General features: G+C 46.4%; 1 protein-coding gene and 1 long non-coding RNA gene across 4 annotated transcripts in view; both read right to left on the bottom strand.

Annotated features, from left to right (window-relative positions):
- Positions 1-10,456, bottom strand: part of SGSM1 (small G protein signaling modulator 1) — an 82,339-nt gene extending 71,883 nt beyond the window's left edge. Inside the window, exons 1-3 of one of the 3 annotated variants that reach the window (XM_073790247.1) lie at positions 10,253-10,317; positions 10,112-10,155; positions 5,365-5,586 (exon numbers count right to left, since the gene is read on the bottom strand). Coding sequence is in view for 1 of the 3 variants with exons in the window: in XM_004323326.4 (XP_004323374.2) it covers positions 10,112-10,155; positions 10,253-10,271 (63 nt within the window). In the remaining 2 variants the exon portion in view is untranslated. Of the gene's footprint in view, positions 1-5,364; positions 5,587-10,111; positions 10,156-10,252 lie in introns of all 3 variants that reach the window. The other 2 variants (XM_073790249.1, XM_004323326.4) reach the window with 2 other exon arrangements.
- Positions 10,457-17,222: 6,766 nt separating this feature from the next.
- On the bottom strand, positions 17,223-25,809 carry LOC141276249 (uncharacterized). Its single transcript, XR_012325515.1, has 3 exons — positions 25,771-25,809; positions 22,144-22,251; positions 17,223-17,401 (listed from the first exon to the last, which is right to left on the bottom strand). It is a non-coding gene; the product is annotated as an uncharacterized lncRNA (long non-coding RNA).
- Positions 25,810-26,122: the final 313 nt, after the last annotated feature.

The following is a 26,122-nucleotide window of genomic DNA, read 5'->3' as shown; positions in this document are numbered from 1 at the left end:
GATTTTCAGAGGGTTAGAAAAGCCCTCCCTTCGGTTCCTCACTCTTAAACGCCCTAAAGGTGGCTATGGGGCTTGCAGGAGAAGCAAATGCCTCTCCCGGGCTGCTGCCGGTCCCGCCCCAGTTAATAGTTTACTGACGTGCTATAAATAGGCACCAGGCATTGTTTCCGAAGAGCAGAAAGACCCGCCAGCCAGCGGGGCCTGGAAGGAGAGGTGTTCCGGGGCTGAGAATGGGGTTCCCACCAACAGGTCTGTCATCGCCACCCCGCACAGGTGCCCCAGACCCCTCGACAAGGAGTCTTCCCCAGTGCCTGATTCTAAGACCATTCACCTGGGGACATCCTGGCCAAAAGGTCCCTCCGGCCAACACTCCCACACCCAGCCACGGATGGACTTGGAGAAGCCTTGAAGACCATCCCCCGGCCGCCCCCCATCCCCAGGAAAAAGGGCCCGCGTGTTTCACATTCTCAGCCCACACCACGGACACCCGCCAGCTTTCTCCCGGTTGCTCTGCCTACTGCGTGTGGCGGCTCCCCTGGCAACATGCCCTGTTTCCGCAGACCCACGGGCCTCAAGGATGAGGAAGGCACACACGGACTCCAGAGGGTGCCGAGATTCTCTGGAAAGCTGCCCAGAATTTGGGGGTCTGGGCGGCTGCAGGAAAGAAAGAAACGGAATTCCCAGATGGTTCACACTCAGGATGGACCAGAAAATGGACTAACCACCTCCAGCCAACCTTAAGAGGAAAAGCAGTGAGATAGTGTGTTTAAGGGCTGGGTTAGAATCCTGGTTCTTACGGGCTCTCCGACCTTGGGCAAGTCACTTCACTTGCTCTGTGCTTCAGTTTACTCATCTGTAAAATGGGACAATAAATAGGACCTATCCCTACCTCTGAGGTAGGGGTAGGTCCTATTTATTAAGGATTTTTTAAAGATCAAATATGTTAATGGATATAAAGCACTTAGCACAACGTCTAGAATATGATAGAACTTTCTGGACATGCTGTATCCCTGTATCGTCCAATATGGTATCACTAGCCACGTGGGGCTATTGAAACGTGCCTAGTGCCGTTGAGGAACAGTATTTAAAATGTAATTTTACTTGATTTAAATGTAAATAGGCACACGTGACTAGTAGCCCACATTGGACAGTGCAGGTCTAGAATATAGTAGGTGCCCAATAATGCTCATTATGATTATTATTAGAGATTGATATTATTATTAGAGGACTCACTGTGTTAGAAATTAGGAGACACTATTTCATTTCTGAGCACGTGGAGGTTGGGAAACTGTACTGTATTCACCTTTGTATCCCAGCATCTTTCAGGATGTTTTGTTTTGTTTTTTAATCTGTGAAAGGTTTATTTAAAACCATATTAAAGGACACCAACTGTATTAGGGTATCTGGGTTGTGGATCCTCTACAGGTCCTGAGGATGATGGAGGATACCCTCTCCATACAGCAAGTACAAAGTGTTTGTACAATTTCAGGGTTTTGCACACCCCAGAGTAAAAATCTCTGATCCAGCAGACACCTGCGCACAGCAGGTCCCCAGGCAGCACTTGGGATCACAGCCAGGCACGGAGCATCAGAGTGGCCACCTCTACTGTTAGGCGCTGAGCTCCAAATGCAGGACCCTCAGGCTGTGAAGGTGGATGTCTGTGGTTTGTTGGCCTAGTTACCATCTCCCTGTCTGGTCATTTCACCTTGACTCTCCTCTGGGTCCCCTCCTTTACTCTCACAGGGCTGACTCCACACTTCACCCCTCCAGGCTTGACCAATCAGAGCAATCCATCCCACAGCCATTGGCGCAAAAGGAGCACATGACCCAGGCTGGTCGGATGAGATGTAATCCTAAGACTTCTGCTAGAACCGTGGGGAAGGAGAAGCTCTGTTTGTCTCCATGTCAAGCTGGCATATTGTTTCCTGAGAGCGGCTGGGCAACCCTCTACCTCCCCATAGAGAGGAAGCATAAAGCTTACACAGACAAAAGCAGCACAGAGAGATGGAGAGAGATGGTCCTGATAACATCACTGGAACCCCTGGATACAGCTGTACATAAAGCCGGATCACTACAAACTTCCCAAACCCTTGAACCAATAGATCCATTTCTTAGCCTCTCTTTCCCTTTCTGCTTTATATTTATATGTTTATTTACTGTTTTAACTAGTTTTTTTTTAGCAAGTTATCATCCAACTTGAATTGGACGGGGCTGGCTAAAATACCCTGCTCTGCTGCTTTGCAGCTGTGTGACCTTACTTAGTCTCGTTTCTCAACCTCTATGAGCTTCAATTTCCTCTTCAGTAAAGAGGAGTTGCTATTCTGTACCTACTCTATAGGAAAATTGCTTTGTGGATTAAATGAGACAGAGTAAAGCACTTAGAGTAGCGTTTAATAAATGGTAGCAGTAAAAATGTCTTTATTTCTTAAAAAAAAAAGAAATGATAGCTGCTCTAATTCTAACTTTCTATTTCAACATAATTCACTAAATAACAATAATTAGAGGAGAATTCATTCAATGCCCCAAGTATCGCCAAGTCCCTTGATCTCTTGGGGCTTCAGTTATCCGATTTTTGTATGGGGTCTACGGCAATAGGACCTGTTACTGTCCTTCACAAATGCCCAGAATCTGAGTTCCTTCAAGATTTTGTAAAGAAAAAGCACAAAAAAACTATTCATCTCCTATCTTCTTGTACTACTAAAAGAAAGAAAAATACGCTGCCCCCATTGGAGTTCAGCCCTCCTAGCTGCCTCACCTGGGGGCTCACAGCAGCTAAGCGGCAGGGCCAGCAGGCTCACGAGGGTTTCTGACCTCCTGAGGCTGAGGGATTACCTCCATGGGGGCCGATGAGCAGTCAGACACAGAGGGAACCTCCAGCTGCCCACCGAGGATGGCAATGCCATCAGTCAAGACTCAGCCTTGCAGACTCCTACTCAAGGGCTCAGTCCCGCTGGATCCCCTTCCTAGGCTACAGCACCGCTGCTGTGGTCCTGGCACCCCCCAGCCCGAGGCTTACCCAAGGAGATCAAGATCCCATGCTGAGGGCATCTGCAAGTTCAACGTGACCAGAAAGGGCAGCAAAATGTCCTTCTGCAAACGAGTTCCATCTCACTCTTAACTGCGTGAGCCAAGCACTGTGCCTGGTCCCTCCACAAATACTGTCAAACCCCCCGTGTGACAGCATAAACGAGTGGTAGATGATGCCCTGGCCATCTGATACACAAGGAAACTCAAGCCAGAGAGATTCCCACAGCTCCTAAACGGCAGGGCTGCCACCTGAACTCAAGGCTGTCTGGCTCCAAAGCTTGGCCTTATCCCTAACTCCACACTCTCGTCACAGCTTATAACCACATTGGTTTTGGCTCCAGAGCGCAGAGCTGGGTCCTGGAGCCAGACCCCCGAGCTGTACCACTTACAGTCTCCACGACCGCACGGGTGTTACTTGCCATCTCTGTGCCGCAATATCCTTCTGTATTAGGGAGAACGTTTTATCCACTCCACGGGGCACTGAGATACTTAAATGAAGTCATTCATATAAAATGCTCAGTAAATGCTGTTTAAAAAAACTTGATCCCATCAGAATGGCTTTAGTCGAGCCCTTGTTTTCCTTGAGTGAAGGCTCCCCAAAAGTCTTATCAGCTACTGAGTATAATAAGTCTTAAATACAGACTTGGCAAATTCAGAGTAGAGGAAACACAGGAGAGACTTGGCTCTTGTAAAGAGATGCCGGTCAAATTAGATGGCTCGATGTTCTTAGAATCCCTGAGCCGTCCGACCTTGTCCACTTAAAAAGCAGGAGAATGAGACAGGGAGAAGGGACCCGCTAGGAGGCCACAGGTCGTTAGGCGCAGAGTTGGGACAAGGACTCAGGTGTCCTCACCTCCCATCCTGGGGTCTGCAGCCAACAACTGTGGGTCCAACTGGGTGACAGAAATGCACTTTCCCACCTGCCAACCAGCAGCAAAAGCTACCACCCTCTCGCAGAGCCCCTCAGGAGGTTACTGCAGGGGGGACCCAGCCAGACTTCACGGGAGACATATCTAGGCAGGAAAGCCAGAGTCCCTCCTGCCACCCCCATCACATCGAACCCAAGCCCACCACTATCCAAAGCTCCCGGAAGCCGCATTGCCAGAGATACAAAAAAAGCATCAAACCAGACTATGTGTGGATATAGCTGCATTATTCATGAGAACTTCTGCCGTTTTAAGTTCGAAAACACGACACACACCAACTGATTTGAGTCAACCCTGCAAGCAACAGGGAGCCCCAAAATATCCCACCCAGTATTCCTGCTTTTGTTCATTCGATCAGCAAGCGTTTTCGGAACCTCCACTTGGCCCAGCAGAGGAGTGTGGGGCTGTGATTTCCAGCCCAAGAATGGAAAGCTCGGAAAGAACTAGATAGAAGTTTCCTCTCTTGCCTAATGACTTTGTATCCTCATTTGTCCCCTCCATGTATTGCCTGCCTGCAGCCACACATAGGTGAACTCACACTCCCCGCATGCTCAAAATCCCCCCACGGCTCCCATCTCACTCAGAGTAAAAGCCAAAGCTTCCGAGGGCCACAGGCCCTGCACGATGGGCCTCCTGTTCCTTCTCTGACCTCATCTCATCCTCCTTCATTCTTTTTCCCTTTGCTCCAGCCTCGCTGGCCTCCTCGCTATTCACTGTTCCCCACTCAAGGGCTTTGTATATGCTGTTCCCTCTGTCAGGAACACCCTTCCCACAGACGTCTGCCAAGCAGACAATGTCACCCTGTCAGAAAGGCCATCCCAGAGTGCCCCCTCTGGAGCGCGCTTCTCACCACTCTCCACCACCTTTCCTGCTTTATTTTCTTCATAGCTCCTGTCACTATATTTATCGTGTTATCTGTCCCCCAACTAGACTGTAAGCTTCACGGGAGCACGTGAGCAGGGATGTTGCTTTGTTCACTTCTCAGTCTGCAGTTCCTACAACAGTGCCTGGCACCTAGTAGATGCTCAATAAATATTTGTGGAAAGAAGGAAAGAAGAGAGGAAGTTTTCTTCTAAGAGCTGGCAGAAAGGGTCTGTCCTGGCCCCTGCTGCCAAATGAAACTTCCTGAAGTACAACTCCAAGCAAGACCTCCCCTGTTCATAAATCTTCTAGAGCTCCCTACTATCTGATGGAGCAAAGGCTGCCGCCTGCCATCCACAGCCCTGCACAAGCTGGGGCTAATGGACCTTTCCTGACTCATCTCCTTCCCCTACACACATCTGACCCCCAAGCCTGCTTCCGGGGACTCTGCTGTAGCTTGTAGCTCCCTACCTCTCAGGATCACCCTTCAGATCCTGAGAATGTGGCTTCTCCACAGGCTGGCTGTGCAACCTTAAAGTGAGCTGCTTACCGTCTCTGTGCCTCCAGGTCCTCTTCTATAAAGTGAAGGAGATGGTTATTCTCCCTCTTAGGGCTGTCTTTCTGAGTAAAGAAGGTGGCATGTGGGGACCAATCAGCAAAGTAGTGCTGTTCTGAGCTGGATACTCCCTTGTGATGGGGGCTGTCCTGTGCTTTGTAGGATGTTGAGCAGCATTCCTGGTCTCTTCCCACTAGATGCCAGTAGCACCCGCAGCTATGACAACCAAAAATGTCTCCAGATGTTGCCAAATGTCCCCTGGGGTAGGGTTGCCAGATTTAGCAATACATACTCATTCTAAAAAACTGTTTGTTGTTTATCTGAAATTTGAATTTAACTGTGTGACCTGTATGTTATCTGGCAATCCTACCTGGGGGGCAAAATTGTGCCCCCTCCTTCACTAAGAGCCACCGGGTTAGACTGACACCACCACAGGGTCCTAGTACTAACATCAGCTGTTTCCCTCTTGATTTCCTCCAACCTTCTCAACACGTCCCACCTACCTCCCCTCTCATGATCCCCCACTCAGGAGCTGGGAGGCTGAGTCCCCAGACAAGCCCAGCTCAGCCACTGTGAGGATGGCTCCCCAGGACAGCCCTCACACCAGCTCCAGTGTGCAGAGCGTAGCTTCCTCTCTAGCACCCACCTCATCGCCCTGCCTCTTTCCCAGGGTCTCTCCTCCGGCCCACAAGCCCCTGCCTTCTCCCCTCCAATTAAGAGGCCTCCCAGGCCCAGCCCTGAGGCAGGAAAACAAGGCAGTTAGACACTCTGCTTCCCTTATCAACTCGTGTCACGTGGCTAGCTCCTTTAGTGGCAGTCGTCATGGCAACGGGAAGCCAGTCCCTGAGGCTCTGGGAACCAAAACAAAATTAAGGGGTGGAGGCGGGGAGGGAAAAGGAGGGGAGGGCTAATCGAGCCAGGAAGGAGCCAGGATAGAGTTGGTTGGATTTAACTGGAGGAAATTATGCTGAGGCCACGCTGTCCCCAGCTTTCCCTGGGTGGTGCTGGGGAGACAGAAAATAAAAAGATTCCTGTCCTGGAGAAGCTCAGACTAACGTGGTGGGTGTTTTCACATGGTTTACCCTGATAGGTGAGTAATTTTCACCCCCATTATGAATAAACTGAAACCCAGATACGTGTGAAGGTAAAGACAGATGCTTGTCCAAGTTGTACAATTGATAAGCAATGAGTTTCGGCTCCACCCTCTTCTTTCCATATTCCTCATGTCCTCCCCACTCCTTTCCTCTTGCTTTTAGGAGAGGACCACATGCTCTGCCCCCTCTGCATGTGGCACCATTGTCCTTTCTCTCTGCACTCCAGCCACTTCCTAGTCCTTCCATTCCTTGTCTGTAGTGCTCCCTCCAGCCACAAAGTCTTTGCATGTGCAGTTCCCTCTGCCAGGAATGGTTTTCCTCTGTCTCTTGCTACCTCATACCTTCACCTAAAAAGCCTACTTATCCTTCACACATCTTCTTAAACATCACTTCCTCCGAGAAGCCCTCCTGAGCCACCTGCATGCAGTTATATGTTCTTGTGATGCCAAGTGCTTCTACTTCAGACCTCAGTGCACAGCCTGCAATCATCCTTTTAATTACATTCGGATGTCTGTCAGGGTCTGTCCACCGTACTGGAATGTAAGCCCCCAGAGGGCAGGGCCGATCTTGTTCACTGTGGGATCCACAGAGCCCAGCTGAGTCAGCACTAGATGGAACTTCCAGCCCCACAGGCTCTACTAGCCTTTGTAGCTTCAGTGGCTCAGACAAAGTTTGCAGACCTGCTTGGCTTATCTACAGAAACTGACTGTTAAGCCGCCCCTTCCAGAAAGAAGGATGGGAGGGGCCTCTGGGCGAGGCTGTGACAGGCAGGGATGTGGTTCTGAACCCAGAGGGTGGAGAGAAGGAAGACCTCAATCAATTCCCAGTTTTCTAAGCAAAGAGCTCCCCTTCACCATTCCATTGGAGATGCTCTCCAAAGAGGTAGGCAGAGGAAGGAAAGGAGAGAGGAGATCTGCTTTGGGGGGCATGGATTTGTCACCACGCCCTTGGGGGCACCCATGCTGAACAGGGGGCTCACAGAAGACTGTTCCCCTTCACTGGTTCTGTGCCCTTGAAACACTTCGCTTACTCTCTCTGGGCCAGTTTTCTTATCTGTACAATGGAAATTATACCACCCACACATGCTGAGATTGTGGCACTGTGTAGATGTGGATGGGCATGTTTGTGATTTAGGGGGTAAGACAGCCTGGCTCTAACACCAGACAGACCAGGGGGATAAGTCCCTTCTGGGCTGTGTGCTCTTGAGGAATTCACTCCTCCTCTCTGAGCCTCAGTTTCCTTGTCTGAAAATGGGAACAACCTCATTCACTTCATAAAATTACTGTGCACACAGGATACGGCACAGAGTAGCCCCCAGAAAGTGGAAGCACTAATTACTAAAACGATGTGCCCCACGAAATGCAAAATTTAGAAACAGCTATCAACTTGCAACTATAAGTCTTGCCTTCTGATTGCAGATCGGGGTCAATGGGCACTCGAGGTCCTTTGCCGAAACTTGCAAGGTTCTGCCTCTGCACCCCGCCCCCCCTGCCCCCCACCCAGGCATCAAGCAGGATGCCAAGAGGTCCCTCTGACCAGGAGATGGCCTCAGCCTCGAGCCAGGCAGAAAGCTCATCGCAAGCCCCAAACTCAGCTGCTCTCAGGAGAGAGAATGTGGCCTCAGACCGCTGGCCACCAGGGGAAAAGTCCCCCACAGCCTGGCCAATAACCCAAACTAGACTGACATGGATGGGACCTCCAGGGACACTGAACCAATGCTCCCTCCTCCAGATATGGAAACTGTGTCCCTGAGAGGGGAAGGAACTTGTCCAGGGCATCGAGGGAGCTGGTAGCAGAGCTGGGTTCAGGGCCCCAGCTGGAGGCCTGCCCAGAACCAGGGAAGCACTCCCTCCAAGATGTTCACAAGCTCTTCTGCCTGTAGGTCCCCTCCCCCAACCTCTTGTTGAACCAGTCAAGCATTTCCTTAAAAACACAGCCACTCCAGGTGAAAACATTTGGGGAGCACATATTACACCTAGGTTTAATTAAACAATGAACAAAAAAATTGTATGTTTTTAACCTGAAGGGTTTTGGGCGGGAGGTCTATACACACTTCCCCCCGAAACAATCAGAATATGTAGGTTTTGATGGAAAGAGGGTCTAGACAGAGCTTTCTTCAGGTCCCCACAGGGGTCTCTAAGAGGCCTGAGCTGAAAAGTTCTGGGCCTTTCTGAGGGATTCCGTGTAGCCTGTATGTCTCCTTATTCAGAAACGCTAGAATGGGCAGTCAGCCTGGAGCTGATTCTTTTAGCAACAATGGGACATGCCACACACTGAGACATATGCACAGACACATGCCCACGCTCCCCAAGCGGGGAGGGGCAGCAACAGGTTCCAGCCTCCAGGCTGCCCTTGGTGGTATCTGCCACCGTGCGGGGAGGGGCTTCTTGGTGGACAGCACTGTTACCAGATACTGACACCCTCAACATACACAGAGGCACAGGATCAGGTCAGCCCCCGAGGTCTGCGGCCATTCCTGGTCTAGGGCTGAGCACTTAGGATGCAGATGTGAGGCAGGCTCAGCAGCAATGGGGTCCCACGTGGAGGGATGCGGGTGACATGAGGAGGGCGATGCACACACACGGACACAGCCTCACTCATACACACATGGTCACAGCTCACTCATTCACACACAGACTCATGCATCCCATGTCACATGCACACACACAGTCACAACCTCACTCATTCACAGAGATTCCCACATCACACAGATACACATCATAATCACAAAAACAGATAAACACACAGACACACGGATGCATGTACACATAGAGATACACTTAGATATCTCCAGGCAGATGCACACATGTTCTCAGATACACATACTCACAGCTACATGTCCTCACCCACACAGACATGTGCATGCACGTACACACACAAAAAAACACACGCAGTCCAGGTATCTAAATGCTTCCCCAGGCACCCATCACTATAGATTCTCCCACTCTCCGAGAAGTCATGAACTATTAACTCTAAGGCTAGACTGGGCTTCCGTCTAACCCCAGGGAGAGTGAAGGGGCAGAGGGGCAGCTGAACCCTGACTAATTCTCACCCTCGTTCGAGGGTGGGGTGGGGTGGGGGTCAGGGGGGACCTGCCTGCCAGGGGAGCATGCACACATGCCTCAAATGGAGTAACCCACTGACCTGGGACTCTCAGGGAGGGAGTTCCCTGGCTCCTGGGGGTGGCTCCAAGGACTGAGAATTTCGGGGAGGGGTAGGTGGGGAGCTTTATTTCCCCGTAGTGACTTCCTCCCCTTTCCCAAAGTCTCGTGCTCCTGCTGCAGTCCCATCCAGCCCGCCCCCAGCAACATGCCCTGTCAGCCCCGCCAAGTGCTTTTCTCACCTTGGCGAGACCCACCAACCTGCTCTTCCGCAAGAGGGGGTCCTACTCAGACACATCCAGGTGTGCCTCCACCTGGAGGACCCTCACACAGCAGTCGCCCCTGCACACAGCACAAAAACACCCAGGGCCCCCCACCAATAATCTCACCCCCAAGCTCACCCGCTTCTAGCCCCGTGGGGTCAGCACCCACGCAGGGTAGCTCCACACCCCAGGAGGCCACCGCTCCTTTGCAGACGCTTTCCGGGCTGGCTGCGGTGGCTCCCTTCCCTGTGGGTCGCGCCCCCGGCCCCCGCCCGGCACTTACCTCCTTCTTGACGGTGCGCAGCAACCTCTGCCGGGTCTCCGCCTCTGTGGGGTGACACGGGGGAACTGCCGCTCAGCCGAGGGCTGGGGGCCGCGGCTCGGGGCTGCCCTCCCGCCGCCCCCGCGCCCCGCGTCCCCTTACCCGCCAGCCCTGAAGCCATGGCTGCGCCCGCTGCGATCCAAGTGCGGCCGGCGGCGGTGGCTCCTAGGGGCTTCTCCCGGCTGCTGCGGCCGCGGCGGGGCGGGGCGAGCGCCGAGTGACGGTCAAGGCGCCAGACGTCAGGCCGGGCCGCGGCTGCCCCACCCTCCGAAGAGCCACGCTGGGCCGCCCAGGCCCTAGCTGAGGCTCCGCGCGGCCCGACACACACGCTCACCCCCGCGCATCCGGCGCGTCCCGCGCATCCCGCGCCTGGACCTCCCTCCTGAGGGACCGCCCCCACACCTCCATGCCCACCCGCCTTCTATGCGGCCGGGAAGGACAGCATCATTTATTCAATGTCTGCTGTGTGCCAGGCTTGGAAGTGGCGGGAGACGGTGGGGCTACTATCGACACTCTACTAGCTTCGGTTTTCTTATCTTTAAAGTGGGTATAATATGATCACCTCATGGGAATAATATGAGACTTAAATGAAGTACTGAATGTAAAGTGCTTAGCACACACCTAGGAAAAAAAGGCCAGCAACCATAAAAGATAGCTGTGCTGCTACTATTACTGTTGTTGTTGTTATTATTATTATTACAGGCATACCTCGTTTTATTCTGCTTTGCTTTTTTTTTCATTTTAAAAACTTTACCATGGACATTTTCAAACATATATAAAAGTAGAGAGAATTGCATAATAAACCGGATTTATTATAACTGGGGATGGCCCCAGTTATTAATATACAGCCAATCTTTTCTTTTTTATACCTCATCTGTGTCCTACCCCCTGACACCATTATCATTTCATCTATAAATATTTCAGTGTATCTCTGAAATATAAGAACTCTTTTTGTTTACAACAAAACCCCAATCTCATTATCAGACCTAAAAACTAACACTAAATTCTTAATAACAACAAATATCCAGTCAGTGTTCACATTTTCCCAGTCAACTTATAGATTTCAGTCTATTTTCAACTAAAGTATTGCTTGTGTCTTATACCCTTTACTGCACTTTGCAGATATTGTGGGTTTTGTTTTTTACAAATGGAAAGTTTGTGGCAACCCTGAATTTAGCAAGTGTATTGGTGCTATTTTCCCGATAGCATTCGTTTCCTTTGTGTCTCTGTCACATTTTGGTAATTCTCACAATATTTCAAACCCTCCACCTGCAAAAAGATTGACTCCTCAATGAAGGCTTGCATGACAGCATTTTTTAGCAATAAAGTATTTTGAAATTAAGATATGTCCATTTTTTTAGACATAATGCTATTGCACACTTAATGGACTGCAGTATAGTATAAACATAACTTTTATAAGCACTGGGAAACTGAAACATTTGTGTGACTTGCTTTATTTTGCTATTCACGCTTTTTTTGTGATGATCTGGAACTGAAGCCGCCATATCTTTGAGGTATGCGGTATTATTAAGAATCTTCCAAGGCACACCGGTTCTCCATCCAGGAGATGCCAGGCCTTGAGGGGCTCCCTCCCCCACATGCAGGTCATTGGGAGAGTGGGGTCCTGGCAGGACCCCAATAGGGGCACCTGTCAGCCAGGATCTCCAGGGCTGGGCAGGCAATGGGCTCTTTGGGACCAAGGTTTGTTCCACAAAGTTCCTGACTGCATCCACCCAGGATGCATCTCAGATCTATATTTATTGAGCACCTACTATGTGCCAGGTTACTGTGCTAGGGATACTGAAGTGAGCAAGACAGACAAAATGCCTCACTTTGTGGGGCTTAGGGAATAGACAACAAAATAAATAAGCAGATGATATAGTAGGATGGAAGCTTCTGGAGAAAAATAAAGTAGGCAAAGCAGAGAGGGAGGGCCCAGACGGGTGGGCTTTGTATTTTGAAGCGGGGTAGCGGAGAGAGGCCCCACTGAAGAGATGTCATTTGAGCAAAGGCAAAGGAGTAGGCTGTGGGGATTTCTGGAGGAAGAGCATTCCAGGCAAAGGGAACAGCAAGTGCAAAGACCCTGAGGTGGGAGTGCGCCCACAGAGTGTGATGACAAGCTGAGAAGCCAGTGGGGCTGGAGTGGCACAAACAAGGAGCACAATGGTGGGCCAAAGTCCTGTAAGGCCTTGAAGTCCACTTTAGGATTTGCATCCTGCCCCAGAGGGGCCCCCACTATTCAGTTTTCCTTTCAGAAGGACTGAGGACAGCTCAGAGTGTGCCCTCTCCCTGCAGCCGTGGATCCAGAGTCCCCTCTTTTCCATTTGTCAGTGTCAGGGGCCTTTGACCATAAGCCACAGGTTCTGACTTTGGCTAACTTAGCAAGAGGGAATAGACTGGAAGGATAATGGGCATTCCCAGAGTCCAAGGGAGGCTGGAAGACTCAGAAATGGGATGAAAACCAAGGCAGCTCTGGAAGGCCAGAAAGAGACTCTTGGGAATAGTCGTCTGACAAAGACTTTAGAGCACCACCACTCAGGTGACAGGAGCTCCACCTATTTAAGGCCCTGCTCCAGAGAGGGAGCATCTGATTGGTCTGGCCTGGGTCACACAGCCTGCTCCTTCTGTGGGAGAACCTCAGCACCTCACTATCTCCAGTGCAGGTGCCCAGAATATGAGAAACAGTTGCCTATTGGCAAAAGAAAAAAAAAAAAGGTAATACGCGAAGTGAACAGCAGTCAGAATTCTGACCCCAGGGCTCAAGAGATTGATCCAGTGGTTCTATCCTTGACTGTGCCCCTAGGATAATTGTGGTACTTTAGAAAAGTAGGATGCCCAGGCCCCACTATGGGGAGCCATTTCTCAAAACCCACGTTTTTCCTTCTGCCAAGCACTAGGCATGGATAGGTGACCTGTGATGGTCCCTCCTTGAAAACCTGGAGCTTTTCTTCCAAAAAGAAAGACTTGATGAAGCTTGCTTTAATAGCAACAGGAAGATGGGCATCGGTGGGACCTGGATTTGCTCAGGTTTCTGAACCAGGAGCTTGGCTCTCTCCGCTGAAGTTAGACCGCTCACCACTTGGGGCGCCATCACCTAAGATCAGCTTGGAAAGATCCCAAAGCCCTCCTCAGGGTCTGAGAATTCCACCATCTGACTCACAGCTACCCAGCCTTTGCCTCATACCTGTGCTGCTGACCACTGGTGCAGCTGCGGGAACCAGAGAGAAAGGCCTGTTTCTCCTGCAGTGTCTCTTTAGCGCCCTCTACTGAGAAAACTCAGCATCGTGCTCAGTATAAAAGACAATCTTAATGCAGTCTTGATTATTATGGAGGAGCCTCCCTTGGACTCCGGGAATGCCCGTTTTTCTTCTTAAGTTAGCCAAAGTCAGCTTCTGTGGCTTATGGCCAAAGACCCCTGAATACTTCCATTCACTATGGAAGAAAGAATTTGGAGTTGAAAAGCAATACACTGATTACTGGCACAACGGCATGACCCTATTGTGAAGTCATTGACCTAGAGTTTTCTCTTACCTGCAGTTGAAAACACCTTGCTGATAAAATTATTCTATGTAATGTGTTCATCTGTTTACATGAACATTTGTAAAAAAAAAAAGTGACCTGCTTTTTCACTTGAAAATGAACATCTAGGGCTTCCCTGGTGGTGCAGTGGTTGAGAGTCCGCCTGCCGATGCAGGGGACACAGGTTCGTGCCCCGGTCTGGGAGGATCCCACATGCCGCGGAGCGGCTGGGCCCGTGAGCCATGGCCGCTGAGCCTGCGCGTCCGGAGCCTGTGCTCCGCAACGGGAGAGGCCACAACAGTGAGAGGCCCGCGTACCACACACACAAAAAAAAGAACATCTCTCTATGTCAATAAATCCAAAACCAAGGTTATGCCTATTTGCCCCTATGTTTTCTTCTAAGAGTTTTATAGGTACAGCTCTTATATTTAAGTTTCCAATCCATTTTGAGTTAAGTTTTATATATGGTGTGAGGTAAGGGTCCAACTTCATTTGCATGTGGATATCCAGTTGTCCCAGTACCCTTTTTTCAAGAAACTATTGTTTCTAAAAATAAAGCTACCATATGATCCAGCAATCCTACTCCTGGACATATATCCAGAGAAAACCATAGTTCAAAAAGATACATGCACCCCAGTGTTCACTGCAGCACTATTTACAATAGCCAGGACATGGAAGCAACCTAAATGTCCATCAAGAGAGGAATGGATAAAGAAGATGTGGTACATATATACAATGGAATATTACTCAGCCATAAAAACAAACGAAATAATGCCATTTGCAGCAACATGGATGGACCTAGAGATTGTCATACTTAGTGAAGTAAGTCAGACAAAGAAGACAAATGTCGTATGATATCACTTATATGTGGAATTTTAAAAAATGGTACTTATTTACAAAACAGAACTTATTTACAAAATAAGTTCTTATTTGCAAAACAGAAGTAGAGTTACAAATGTAGAAAACAATCTATGGTTAGCAAGGGGGGAGTGTGGGGCGAGGGATAACTTGGGAGATTGGGCTTGACGTATACACCCTACCATATATAAAATAGATAAGTAATAAGGACCTACCGTATAGCACAGGGAACTGTACTCAATACTAGGTAATGACCTATATGGGAAAAGAATCTAAAAAAGAGTGGATATATGTATATGTATAACGGATTCACTGTGCTGTACAGCAGAAAGTAACACAACATTGTAAATCAACTACACTCCAATTAAAAAAAAAAAGAAACTATTGTTTCTCCATTGAATGGTCTTGGCAGCCTCTTGAAAACCAATTGATCATAGATGTATGGTCTCCTTTCTGGGCCCCCAATTTTATTCAGTTGATCTATATAACTATCCTTATTCCAGCACCTCAGTTTTGATAACTGTAAGGAAGTGTGAATCTACCAATTTTGTTCTTTTTAAAGATTGTTTTGACTATTTGAGGACTCTTGATATTCCATATGAATTTTTGGATCAGTTTTTTCATTTCTGCAAAAGTGGTGTTGGTAATTTCCCTAAGGATTGTACTAATCTGTAGACAGTTTGGGGGAGTATTGCCAAAGTTTATAAAGTGGTTTCACAGTCATCACTTGGTCCTCATATTGTCCTTACGAGGTAAAGGTTACAATCAGTGTTTCCCATTCTACACACAAGGAAACTGAGATCAATGAGATGGAATAACAAAGCCCAAGGTCTGGCTGTTAGGAGGTGACAGATCCAGGGCATGGAAAGCAGAAGGAATAATACATGCAGGGTTCAGAGGTGACAGCCAGTATGATACATTTGGGGAATTACATGTTGGTCAGTAAATTGAATACTGGGGTGTTGAAAGTGGGGTGGCTGAGAAAGCTCTGGGGTCCACTCAGGGAGGCAGCACCATATACTGGTTAAGACCACAGTCTCTGGTCAGACACACACAAGACTGAATTTCAACTCAGCTACTTGCCAGCTGTGTGACCTTGATCATGTCCCTTAACCTTCCTGAACTTCAGTTTCCTCATTTATAAGATGGGGGCAATAATGATCAATATAAGCTTGTTGTGAGAATGAAATGGATGCCAAGTGCTATATTCCTGGCATACAGAAAATGCTCAAGAAATAATAGTCTCTAGGGACTTCCCTGGTGGCGCAGTGGTTAAGAATCCACCTGCAAGGCAGGGGACATGGGTTCGAGCCCTGGTCTAGGAAGATCCCACATGCCGCAGAGCAACTAAGCCCATGCGCCACAACTACTGAGCCTGTGCTCTAGAGCCCAAGAGCCACAACAACTGAGCCCTCATGCCACAACTACTGAGCCTGTGCTCTAGAGCCCATGAGCCACAACTACTGAGCCCTCGTGCTACAACTACTGAGGCTGCACTCTAGAGCCCACGAGCCACAACTACTGAGCCCGCATGCCACAACTACTGAAGCTCGCATGCCTAGAGCCTGTGCTCCACAACAAGAGAAGCCACTGCAATGAGAAGCCCACACACCACAATGAAGAGTAGCCCCAGCTCGCCGCAACTAGAGAAAGCCCACACTCAGCAACAAAGGCTCAACACAGCCAAAAATAAACAAATAAATTTATAAAAAAAACCCGTCTCCAGTCTCCAAACTTCAAAATCTGATTGGCTTAGCCTAGCCAATGAACTGACTCTATCCTGGGTCAGGTGGCCCTATCTGCTCCAGTCAGCTGTAGCCAGAGGGCTGAAGTTATTTGGTGTGAACATTGTTACTGAAGCAGAACGAAGAGTATGTGGCTCAGGAGTGTGCCTATGAGTGAGGCCTAGAGAAGGTGGGAGAGAAAAGTGTTCCAGATGGTCTCTGAGGGCTCCAGGATGTCCTGGTTCCTGTGCCACAGGCTTTGCCTTCTGAACATCATTCCTTATCCTCTAAGCCTCACTTTTCTCATCTATAAAATGGGAGAGGTGTTAATTCTACTTGTCTATCTATCTCCCAGTGCACCTGTGAAGATAAGAATCAAATGACATCGTGTTTATGGAGACTCTTGGGGTACATGCCATGTAAGTACATATGACTGTTAATTTACTGAAGTGATAAAATTATGTTATTGAGCTGCTAAAGCAGATCTTAGTCAAGGCTCTTGAGACAGGAAAGACACTCACTCTGAGTCACTTAAATTGATGGAAAGATACGGGGGGTGGATTTGACAGAAGAAAAGGACAAGCCAAATAGCATCTCTGGCTGTGTGAAGTTTAATGATTTTCTCTTGCTGTGTGTGGCTCCATTCTCTTTGCCGATGGGTCTTTCTCCCTTTACTAATGCATGGGAAGGAGACTTACTTTGAATTGTGTGCTCTTTCCAGCAGTACGTTTGCAGTTTTTTTTGGCCGCACCACACGGCATGTGGGATCTTAGTTCCCCAACCAGGGATTGAACCCGTGCCTGTGCCCCCTGCATTGAGAGCACAGTCTTAATCACTGGACCACCAGGGAAGTCCCTCCAGCAGTGTGCTTTTCAAAAAATTGTTATGAACATATGTTACCTTTTCACAAAATAGAAAATAATAATGATAATAATAAAGATGATGGGGCAGGGTCTCAGCAGGAATTGCAAGTACCGGCCTGTTTTGTGAATCTTGCCTCCTTGTGAATCAGCTACTTCTCCAGGACACCTTAGTTTCTTCTTTTGGAGTGTGGCGTTAGAAACCAAGATCTGGGCACGAGGTATCTTCTGCTTGGCCTCATTCTGCCTCCTTCTCTTCACACCCTTCGAGGTCTTGGGTTTCCAGTTTCCTGGAGGAATGCACAAATGAGAGATAAATTTGTGTTAGAAACAAAGACAGAGGGCTTCCCTGGTGGTGCAGTGGTTAAGAATCTGCCTGCCAATGCAGGAGACATGGGTTCGAGCCCTCGTCCAGAAAGATCCCACATGCTGCGGAGCAACTAAGCCCGTGCGCCACAACTACAGAGCCTGCGCTCTAGAGCTCACAAGTCACAACTACTGAAGCCTGCATGACACAGCTACTGAAGCCCGAGCACCTAGAGCCTGTGATCCACAACAGGAGGAGCCACCGCACCGAGGAGCCCGTGCACTGCAACAAAGAGTAGTCCCTGCACTCCGCAACTAGAGAAAGCCTGTGCACAGCAACAAAGACCCAATGCAGCCAAAAATGAATAAATAAATAAATAAATTTTAAAAAATTATAAAAGAAACGAAGACAGAGCGGAAGCAAGGTCCAGGATACAGGAACCCGAGCTCTGGCTGCTTCTCAAGCAAACTGTTCTTTCAGGTCGGCTTTTGCTTCCTAGACTCCAGAAGTGTGGATCCTGAACCAGAGGAAAATGAGCTGGGTGATGGGACTTTTAACATCCCACTTTCACCAATGGACAGATCATCCAAAATGAAAATACATAAGGAAATACAAGCTGTAAATGATACATTAAACAAGATGGAGTTACTTGACATTTACAGGACATTTCATCCAAAAACAACAGAATACACTTTCTTCTCAAGTGCTCATGGAATATTCTCCAGGATAGATCATATCTTGGGTCACAAATCAAATTTAAGAAAATTGAAATCATATCAAGTATCTTTTCCAACCACAACACTATGAGACTAGATATCAATTACAGGAAAAAATCTGTTAAAAATACAAACACATGAAGGCTAAATAATACACTACTTAATAACCAAGAGATCATTGAAGAAATCAAAGAGGATATCAAAAAATACCTAGAAACAAATGACAATGAAAACACGATGACCCAAAACCTACGGGATGCAGCAAAAGCAGTTCTAAGAGGGAAGTTTGTATCAATACAATCCTACCTCAAGAAACAAAAACATCTCAAATAAACAACCTAACCTTACACCTAAAGCAATTAGAGAAAGAAGAACAAAAAAACCCCAAAGTTAGCAGATGGAAAGAAATCATAAAGATCAGATCAGAAATAAATGAAAAAGAAATGAAGGAAACAATAACAAGGATCAATAAAACTAAAATCTGGTTCTTTGAGAAGATAAACAAAATTGATAAACCATTAGCCAGACTCACCAATAAAAAAAGGGAGAAGACTCAAATCAATAGAATTAGAAATGAAAAAGGAGAAGTAACAAATGACACTGCAAAAATACAAAGGATCATGAGAGATTACTACAAGCAACTCTATGCCAATAAAATGGACAACCTGGAAGAAATGGAAAAATTCTTAGAAAAGCACAACCTTCTGAGACTGAACCAGGACGAAATAGAAAATATAAACAGACCAATCACAAGCACTGAAATTGAGACTGTGATTTAAAATCTTCCAACAAACAAAAGCCCAGGACCAGATGGCTTCACAGGTGAATTCTATCAGACATTTAGAGAAGAGCTAACACCTATCCTTCTCAAAGCCCTGTTAGGACTAGCAGGGCCTGAGTTAGGAGTAGTGTCAGGGCCTTAATTAGGGACAGTGTCAGGCCTTAGTTAGGGACAGTGTCAGGGCCTTAGTTAGGACTAGCATCAGAGCCTTTGTTAGGTATAATATCAGGGCCTGAGTTAGGAGTAGTGTCAGGGCTTTAGTTAGGGTCAGTGTCATGGCCAGAGTTAGGTGTACTGTCAGGGCCTTAGATAGGGACAGTATCAGGTCCTGAGTTAGTAGTAGTGTCAAGGCCTTACTTGCAGACAGTGTCAGGGCTTTAGTTAGGAGTAGCATCAGAGCCTTTGTTAGTTATCGTGCTAGGGGCTGAGTTAGGAGTAGTGTCAGGGCCTTAGTTAGGGACAGTGTCAGGGCCTTAGTTAGGACTAGCATCAGAGCCTTTGTTAGGTACTGTGTCAGGGTCTATGTTAGGAGTAGTGTCAGGTCCTTAGTTAGGGACAGTGTCAGGGCCTGAGATAGGATTAGTGCCATGGCCTGAGTTAGGAGTAGTGTCAGGCCTTGGTTAGGATTAGCATCAGAGCCTTTGTTAGGAACAATCTTGTCTTGTCCTGATCTTAGAGGAATTGGTTTCAGTTTTCACCATTGAGAATGATGTTGGCTGTGGGTTTGTCATATATGGCCTTTATTATGTCGAGGTAAGTTCACTCTGTGCCTACTTTCTGGAGGGTTTTTTATCATAAATCGGTGTTGAATTTTGTCGAAAGCTTTTTCTGCATCTCAATAGATAATCAATATTACCTCAATAGAGATAGTCATATGGTTTTTCTCCTTCAATTTGTTAATATGGTTTATCACATTGATTGATTTGCGTATATTGAAGAATCCTTGCATTCCTGAGATAAACCCCACTTGATCATGGTGTATAATCCTTTTAATGTGCTGTTGGATTCTGTGTGCTAGTATTTTGTTGAGGATTTTTGTATCTATGTTCATCAGTGATATTGTCCTGTAGTTTTCTTTCTTTGTGACATCTTTGCCTGGTTTTGGCATCAGGGTGGTGGTGGCCTCGTAGAATGAGTTTGGGAGTGTCCCTCCCTCTACTATATTTTGGAACATAGAGAATAGACTTGAGGACATGGGGCAGGGGAAGGGTAAGCTGGGATGAAGTGAGAGAGTGGCATATACACTACCAAATGTAAAATAGATAGCTAGTGGGAAGCAGCCACATAGCACAGGGAGATCAGTTCGGTGCTTTGTGACCACCTAGAGGGGTGGGATAGGGAGGGTGGGAGGGAGGGAGATGCAAGAGGGAGGGGATATGGGGATATATGTATATGTATAGCTGATTCACTTTGTTATACAGCAGAAACTAACACACCATTGTAAAGCAATTATACTCCAATAAAGATGTTTAAAAAAAAAAAGGATCCAGTTAATGTGATTTTTGGAGGCTTAAAGGGGTGACCCTGTGAAATCAGGAAAACAAATGGTAAGGAAATTAAACTCAAATTGAGCATTTATTCCTAGGAAGATGGCCTTACACTTGCACATATGGGTGGTGGTGTACCAAAGTGGTTTTACTGTCATTTAGAAGAGGAATCCCACAGTGATATTGAGGAAGCCACAACTATCCACCTACAGGATTAATTTTTTTAAACGTCCTAATGCCACATGAATGCCTTGCTGTGGTTTGTCACAAACTCCTGATTCAAAAAGGTCTGTTTTTCTTTCCACATAGATGGAAAACAATCTGAAAAAGACATATATATGTATGTATAACTGAATCACTTTGCTGTACACCTGAAACTAACCCAACACTGTAAATGAACTATGATTTTTTTTAAAGGTAAAAAATAAATATACATAAAAAATGCTAATAACCTATAATGAAAACCTATAGTTTTCTGTTATCCTGATTTCTTGTGAAACCGGTCAGAAATTTGTATATTCCTTCAATATGTTAGGGTTTACTCCTCTTCTTAACTTGATTATCAAATAATCCAAGAGCCTAATCATTGATTCTGTTTGAAATTTATCTCTTCCTCTTCATAAATTATTGCTTTGGGTATGATACAAAAAATTTTTGTTATATTTCTCATTGTTTGGTGCATTTATAAATATATGTGCCACATTACTGACTGTATTCCACTTGGACTGGGTGACCAACAGAATTGTTGTACACACTTGAATTTCCTAACTGAACACCATAGCTTGTTCATTAAGGGAAATGGTTCCTGATCTTGCATATTTGGGGCCTGAAAATTGCAGGGGAATATGTATTGGATAGGAAAATTTTTTTTTATCCGGCTGTGCTACGTGGCTTGCAAAATCTTAGTTCCCAGACGAGGGATTGAACCTGTGCCCTCAGCAGTGAAAGTGTGGAGTCCTAACCACTGGAGCACCAGGGAATTCCTGGAAATTTTTAATTTTGGTTGTTAAGGATGCAAAAAACCACCACACATCCACTGTCTCCATCATTTCATAAAAGAAAAACTGGGACTTCCCTGGTGGCGCAGTGGTTAAGAATCTGCCTGCCAATGCAGGGCACATGGGTTCGAGCCCTGGTCTGGGAAGATCCCACATGCCGCAGAGCAACTAAGCCCGTGTGCCACAACTACTAAGCCTGAGCTCTAGAGCCCGCGAGCCACAACTACTGAGCCCGCGTGCCACAACTACTGAAGCCCGCACGCCTAGAGCCCGTGCTCCACAACAAGAAAAGCCACTGTCATGAGAAGCCCGCGCACCGCAACGAAGAGTAGCCCCCCACTCTCCGCAACTATAGAAAGTCCGTGGGCAGCAACGAAGACCCAACGCAGGCAAAAATAATAAATAAATTAAAAAATGAAAAGAAAAACCATCTTAACACCTAAAGGATAGGAAGGACCTAATTTCAGCCCTAAAAAAAAAAAAAAAAAAAGGCCTTTCCCGGGCAGGGACAGCTGGTGTTTGTACACTGACAATTTCACTGCAGAAACCTTCTGCCCCTGGCTTATGGATTTGAATCTTGTCTCTGATACTTCCTAGCTGTGTGACTTTGAGTAAGCAACTTTGCCTCTCTGTGCCTCACTGCCTCCTTCTCCGGGTCATTGTGAGGATTAAATGATTTAACCTATGTAAATTAAAGCCCTTGCTACAGAGGCTGGTGTAGATTGATCGTCGCCGAAACTCACGAGTGACAACAGCGCTACCTAGTGGCTCTTCATCCCAGGTACAGACAAGCTGCTTCGGAGGAGGCATCCACACGGGCAGTGAGTGGGAACCATGTGTAATGGCCAAGGCTGAGGGAGAAATAAGCAGAAAAGCCACAAATATTCACGGAATTATAAATAAAGTTGGATTCTCACTTTATGCCATATACAAAAGTTAATTCAAAACTGATCAAATATCTAAACGTAAGAGCTAATCCTATAAAACTCGAAGAAGAATACAGGGCAAAAATCTACATGACGTTGGGTTTGGCAATGATTTCTTGGATGTGACACCAAAAGCACAGGCAACAAAATAAAAATAGATAAATGACTACATCAAAATTAAAAACTTATGTGCATCAAAGGACACAATCAACAGAGTGAAAAAGGTAACCCAGGGGATGGGAGACAATATTTGCAAATCATAAGGGGTTAATACTCAGGATATATAAGGAACTCTTACAATCCAATAACAAAAAACTAATGTCACCATTCAAAAATGGGCAAAGGAGTTGAATAAACATTTGTTCAAAAGTGTATACAAATGGTCAGCAAGCATGTGAAAAGATGCTCAACATTACTAATCATTAGTGAAATGCAAATCAAAACTACAAGGAGGTGCCACCTCACATCCATCAGAATGGTTACTATCAAAGAAACAAAAGACAAGTGTTGGTGAGGATGTGGAGAAATTGGAAACTTTGTGCACTGTTGGTGGGAATGTAAAATGCTGCAGCCACTATGGAAAACAGTGTGGTGGTTACTAAAAAATTTTAAATAGAATTACCACATGACCCAGCAACTTCACTTCTGGGTATATACCCAAATGAATTGAAAGCAAGATCTCAAAGAGATATTTGTACACCCATGTTCATAGCAGCATCAATTACTAGAGCTAATCCACGGAAGCAATCTCCATCGTCAGACGCATGAATAAAGAAAATGTTATATATATATATATATATATATATATGTCATATACACACACACAATGCAATAATATTCCATTGGACACAATGAAATACCAGTCCTGGGTCATTCTAAGGAAATTGTTCCATCCAAGTATCAAATGGTTTTCTAAATTTATAACCCATCACAGGCTCAAAGTCATGCCTCATTTTAATTGGCCTCCTATTTGGCCCATGACTTTCTTGCATAGACTTATTTTACTAGAACTTGTAATTGGCTTCCTTAGTTGTTACTGACATAACAAGCATATGTGTTCTCCTTATTTCCAAGATTTTCAGTCACAGCTTCTTTTTTTTAATTTTTTTTTATTGAAGTATAGATGATTTACAATGTTGTGTTAATTTCTTCTGTGCAGCAGAGTGATTCAATTATACATATATACATTCTTTTTTATATTCTTTTCCATTATGGTTTATCACAGGATACTGAATATAGTTCCTTATGATATACAATAGGATCTTGTTGTTTATCCATTCTACATGTAATATTTTGCAACTACTAACCCCAAACTCCGTCCATCCTTCCCTCACCCCCCTTCCCCTTGGCAACCACAAGTTTGTTCTCTGTGAGTCTGTTTCTGTTTCATAGATAGGTTCATTTGTGCTGCATTTTAGATTACACATATAAGTGATGTAATATGGTATTTGTCCTTCACTTTCTTACTTCACTTAGTATGATAATTCTAGTTGCATCCATGTTGTTGTAAATGGCATTATTTCATTCTTTTTTTATGGCTGAGTAGTAGTATTCCATTGTATATATGTGCCACATCTTCTTTATCCATTCATCTGCCAATGGACATTTAGGTTGTTTCCATGTCTTGGCTATTGTGAATAGTGCTGCTATGAACACAGGGGTGCATTTATTTTTTTGAATTATAGTTTTGTCCAGATATATGCCCAGGAGTGGGACTGCTGGATCATATGGTAATTCTATTTTTAGTTTTCTGAGGAACCTCCATACTGTTTTCCATAGTGGCTGCACCAACTTATTAATACATTCCAACCAACAGTGTAGGTGGGTTCCTTTTTCTCTACACCCTCTTCAGCATTTGTTATTTGTAGATTTTTTAATGATGGCCATTCTGACTGGTACGAGGTGGTACCTCTTTGTATTGTAGTTTTGATTTGCATTTCTCTAATAATTAGTGATGTTAAGCATCTTTTCTTTTTTTTTTAAACACCTTTATTAGAGTATAATTGCTTTACAATGGTGTGCTAGTTTCTGCTTTATAACAAAGTGAGCATCTTTTCATGTGCCTATTGGCCATCTGTATGTCTTCTTTGGAGAAATGTCTATTTAGGTCTTCTGCCCATTTTTCAATTGGATTGTTTGTTTTTTTTGTTGTTGTTGAGTTGTATGAGTTGTTTGTATATTTTGGAAATAAAGCTCTTGCAAATATTTTCTCCCATTCCATAGGTTGTCTTTTCATTTTGTTTATGGTTCTCAGTCATAACTTTTTTTTAGTCATAAGTTCTTTTTTTTTTTTCGGTACGCGGGCCTCTCACTGCTGCGGGTCTCTCACAGGCTCTGGACGTGCAGGCTCAGCGGCCATGGCTCACAGGCCCAGCCGCTCTGCGGCATGTGGGATCTTCCCAGTCCAGGGCACGAACCCGCGTCCCCTGCATCGGCAGGCAGACTCTCAACCACTGCACCACCAGGGAAGCCCTAATAAAATTTTTAAATGGCAAAGCCAAAGAATGACAGAACCTGGAGGCAATTAACAAAAAGACTGATACAACAAATATCATTTACAAAAACAACCTCCAATAGTTAGCTTAAATATCACTGCAAATCCACTTGTAGGGATCTGTGCCAGGGAGACAACTAGGGATGAGCCCAGGTTTGAGTCCAAAGACAGCCACAGTAGCTACAACTGAGTTAGTTATATTGGCCACAGCAGGGATTTAGTTCAAGTGTCAAGTGCTAAGGACATAAGTTTCTGGAGTTCTAAGTGAACATCATTTGGTAAAGTCACTCGGCAGGTTAATCCGCGGATGGCTGATGGGTGGGATCAGGTGGGCCCAAGGGCAGGCAGAGCCACTCCCCCTCCCACCTTCCCATCCCACTGACACTCGGAGCATCTCTTAATTCACCAGGTGCAGCTTAGAGTTGGCTGCATTTGGGCCAGGATGGAGGCGGCGCCGGAAGAGGCTGGGCAGCAGGGTTGAAAACGAAATTGAGGTGGGCCTGCACCGGGCACCTGCCCTGCTTGGGGTGAGGCGCATCCCACAAAGCGGCCAGGCTAGTTCTCCCTCCAATCCCACCCCTGCTTGGTGACTGCTTTGGGGCACAGGGCTGTGTCCTGGGAAGGGCTAACCCTTTTAGAAAGGAGCTTTGCACCTCTAACCCTGCAGAAATCGGCGCTCAGACACTGTGGGGCTGGAGGAGAGGGACCCGAGGGCACAAAACTGTGGGTGCATCACGCACAGATCTTCCTAATTGCAGAAGAGGAAGGAGGGTAGGTGAGCTGTGTGGGCTGAGGACCAAGACTGGAGATAGGTGGGTGGAGTAGCAGTTCAGAGGTGTGTGTGTGTGTGTGTGTGTGTGTGTGTGTGTGTTAGAGAAAGTCTAGGGGACACCCACGCTCCTCACTGTGCTATGGGGATGCCTAGTAGGTAAGAAGAACCCAGTACACACCTGACTTGTACTAGCAAGCACTTTGACCATAGTGTCTCGTGAATCTGTGTGTGGAAAAGAATCATAATCAACAATTTTCTTAAATTCCCATGAGTATCTTCCCAGGTCCCCTGTCTTTTACTACAGGACACTTCTCTGACAATTTAGGGGCAGTCCCTCTTGTTGGTGTGACTGGAAAACGTGTGTAGCTAGAAACCTGATGCTTTATTTGAAGTCGTAGTTTTAAAAAAAGTTCCCAGGCAACTACGCAGAGATGTTTAACAAAACCATGTTTTTTAAGGGCCTCCCCCCTTCAGGGTCATCGCCTTCAGGACAGCAATGACCGGCAGGGCCAGGGTTCGAGCCCGAGGCA

The sequence above is a fragment of the Tursiops truncatus genome, chromosome 13, assembly GCF_011762595.2.
Source record: "Tursiops truncatus isolate mTurTru1 chromosome 13, mTurTru1.mat.Y, whole genome shotgun sequence".
Lineage (NCBI taxonomy): Eukaryota > Metazoa > Chordata > Mammalia > Artiodactyla > Delphinidae > Tursiops > Tursiops truncatus.
The sequence above is the reverse complement of the archived record's forward strand: the minus strand, read 5'-3'. Positions and strand labels throughout refer to the sequence as shown.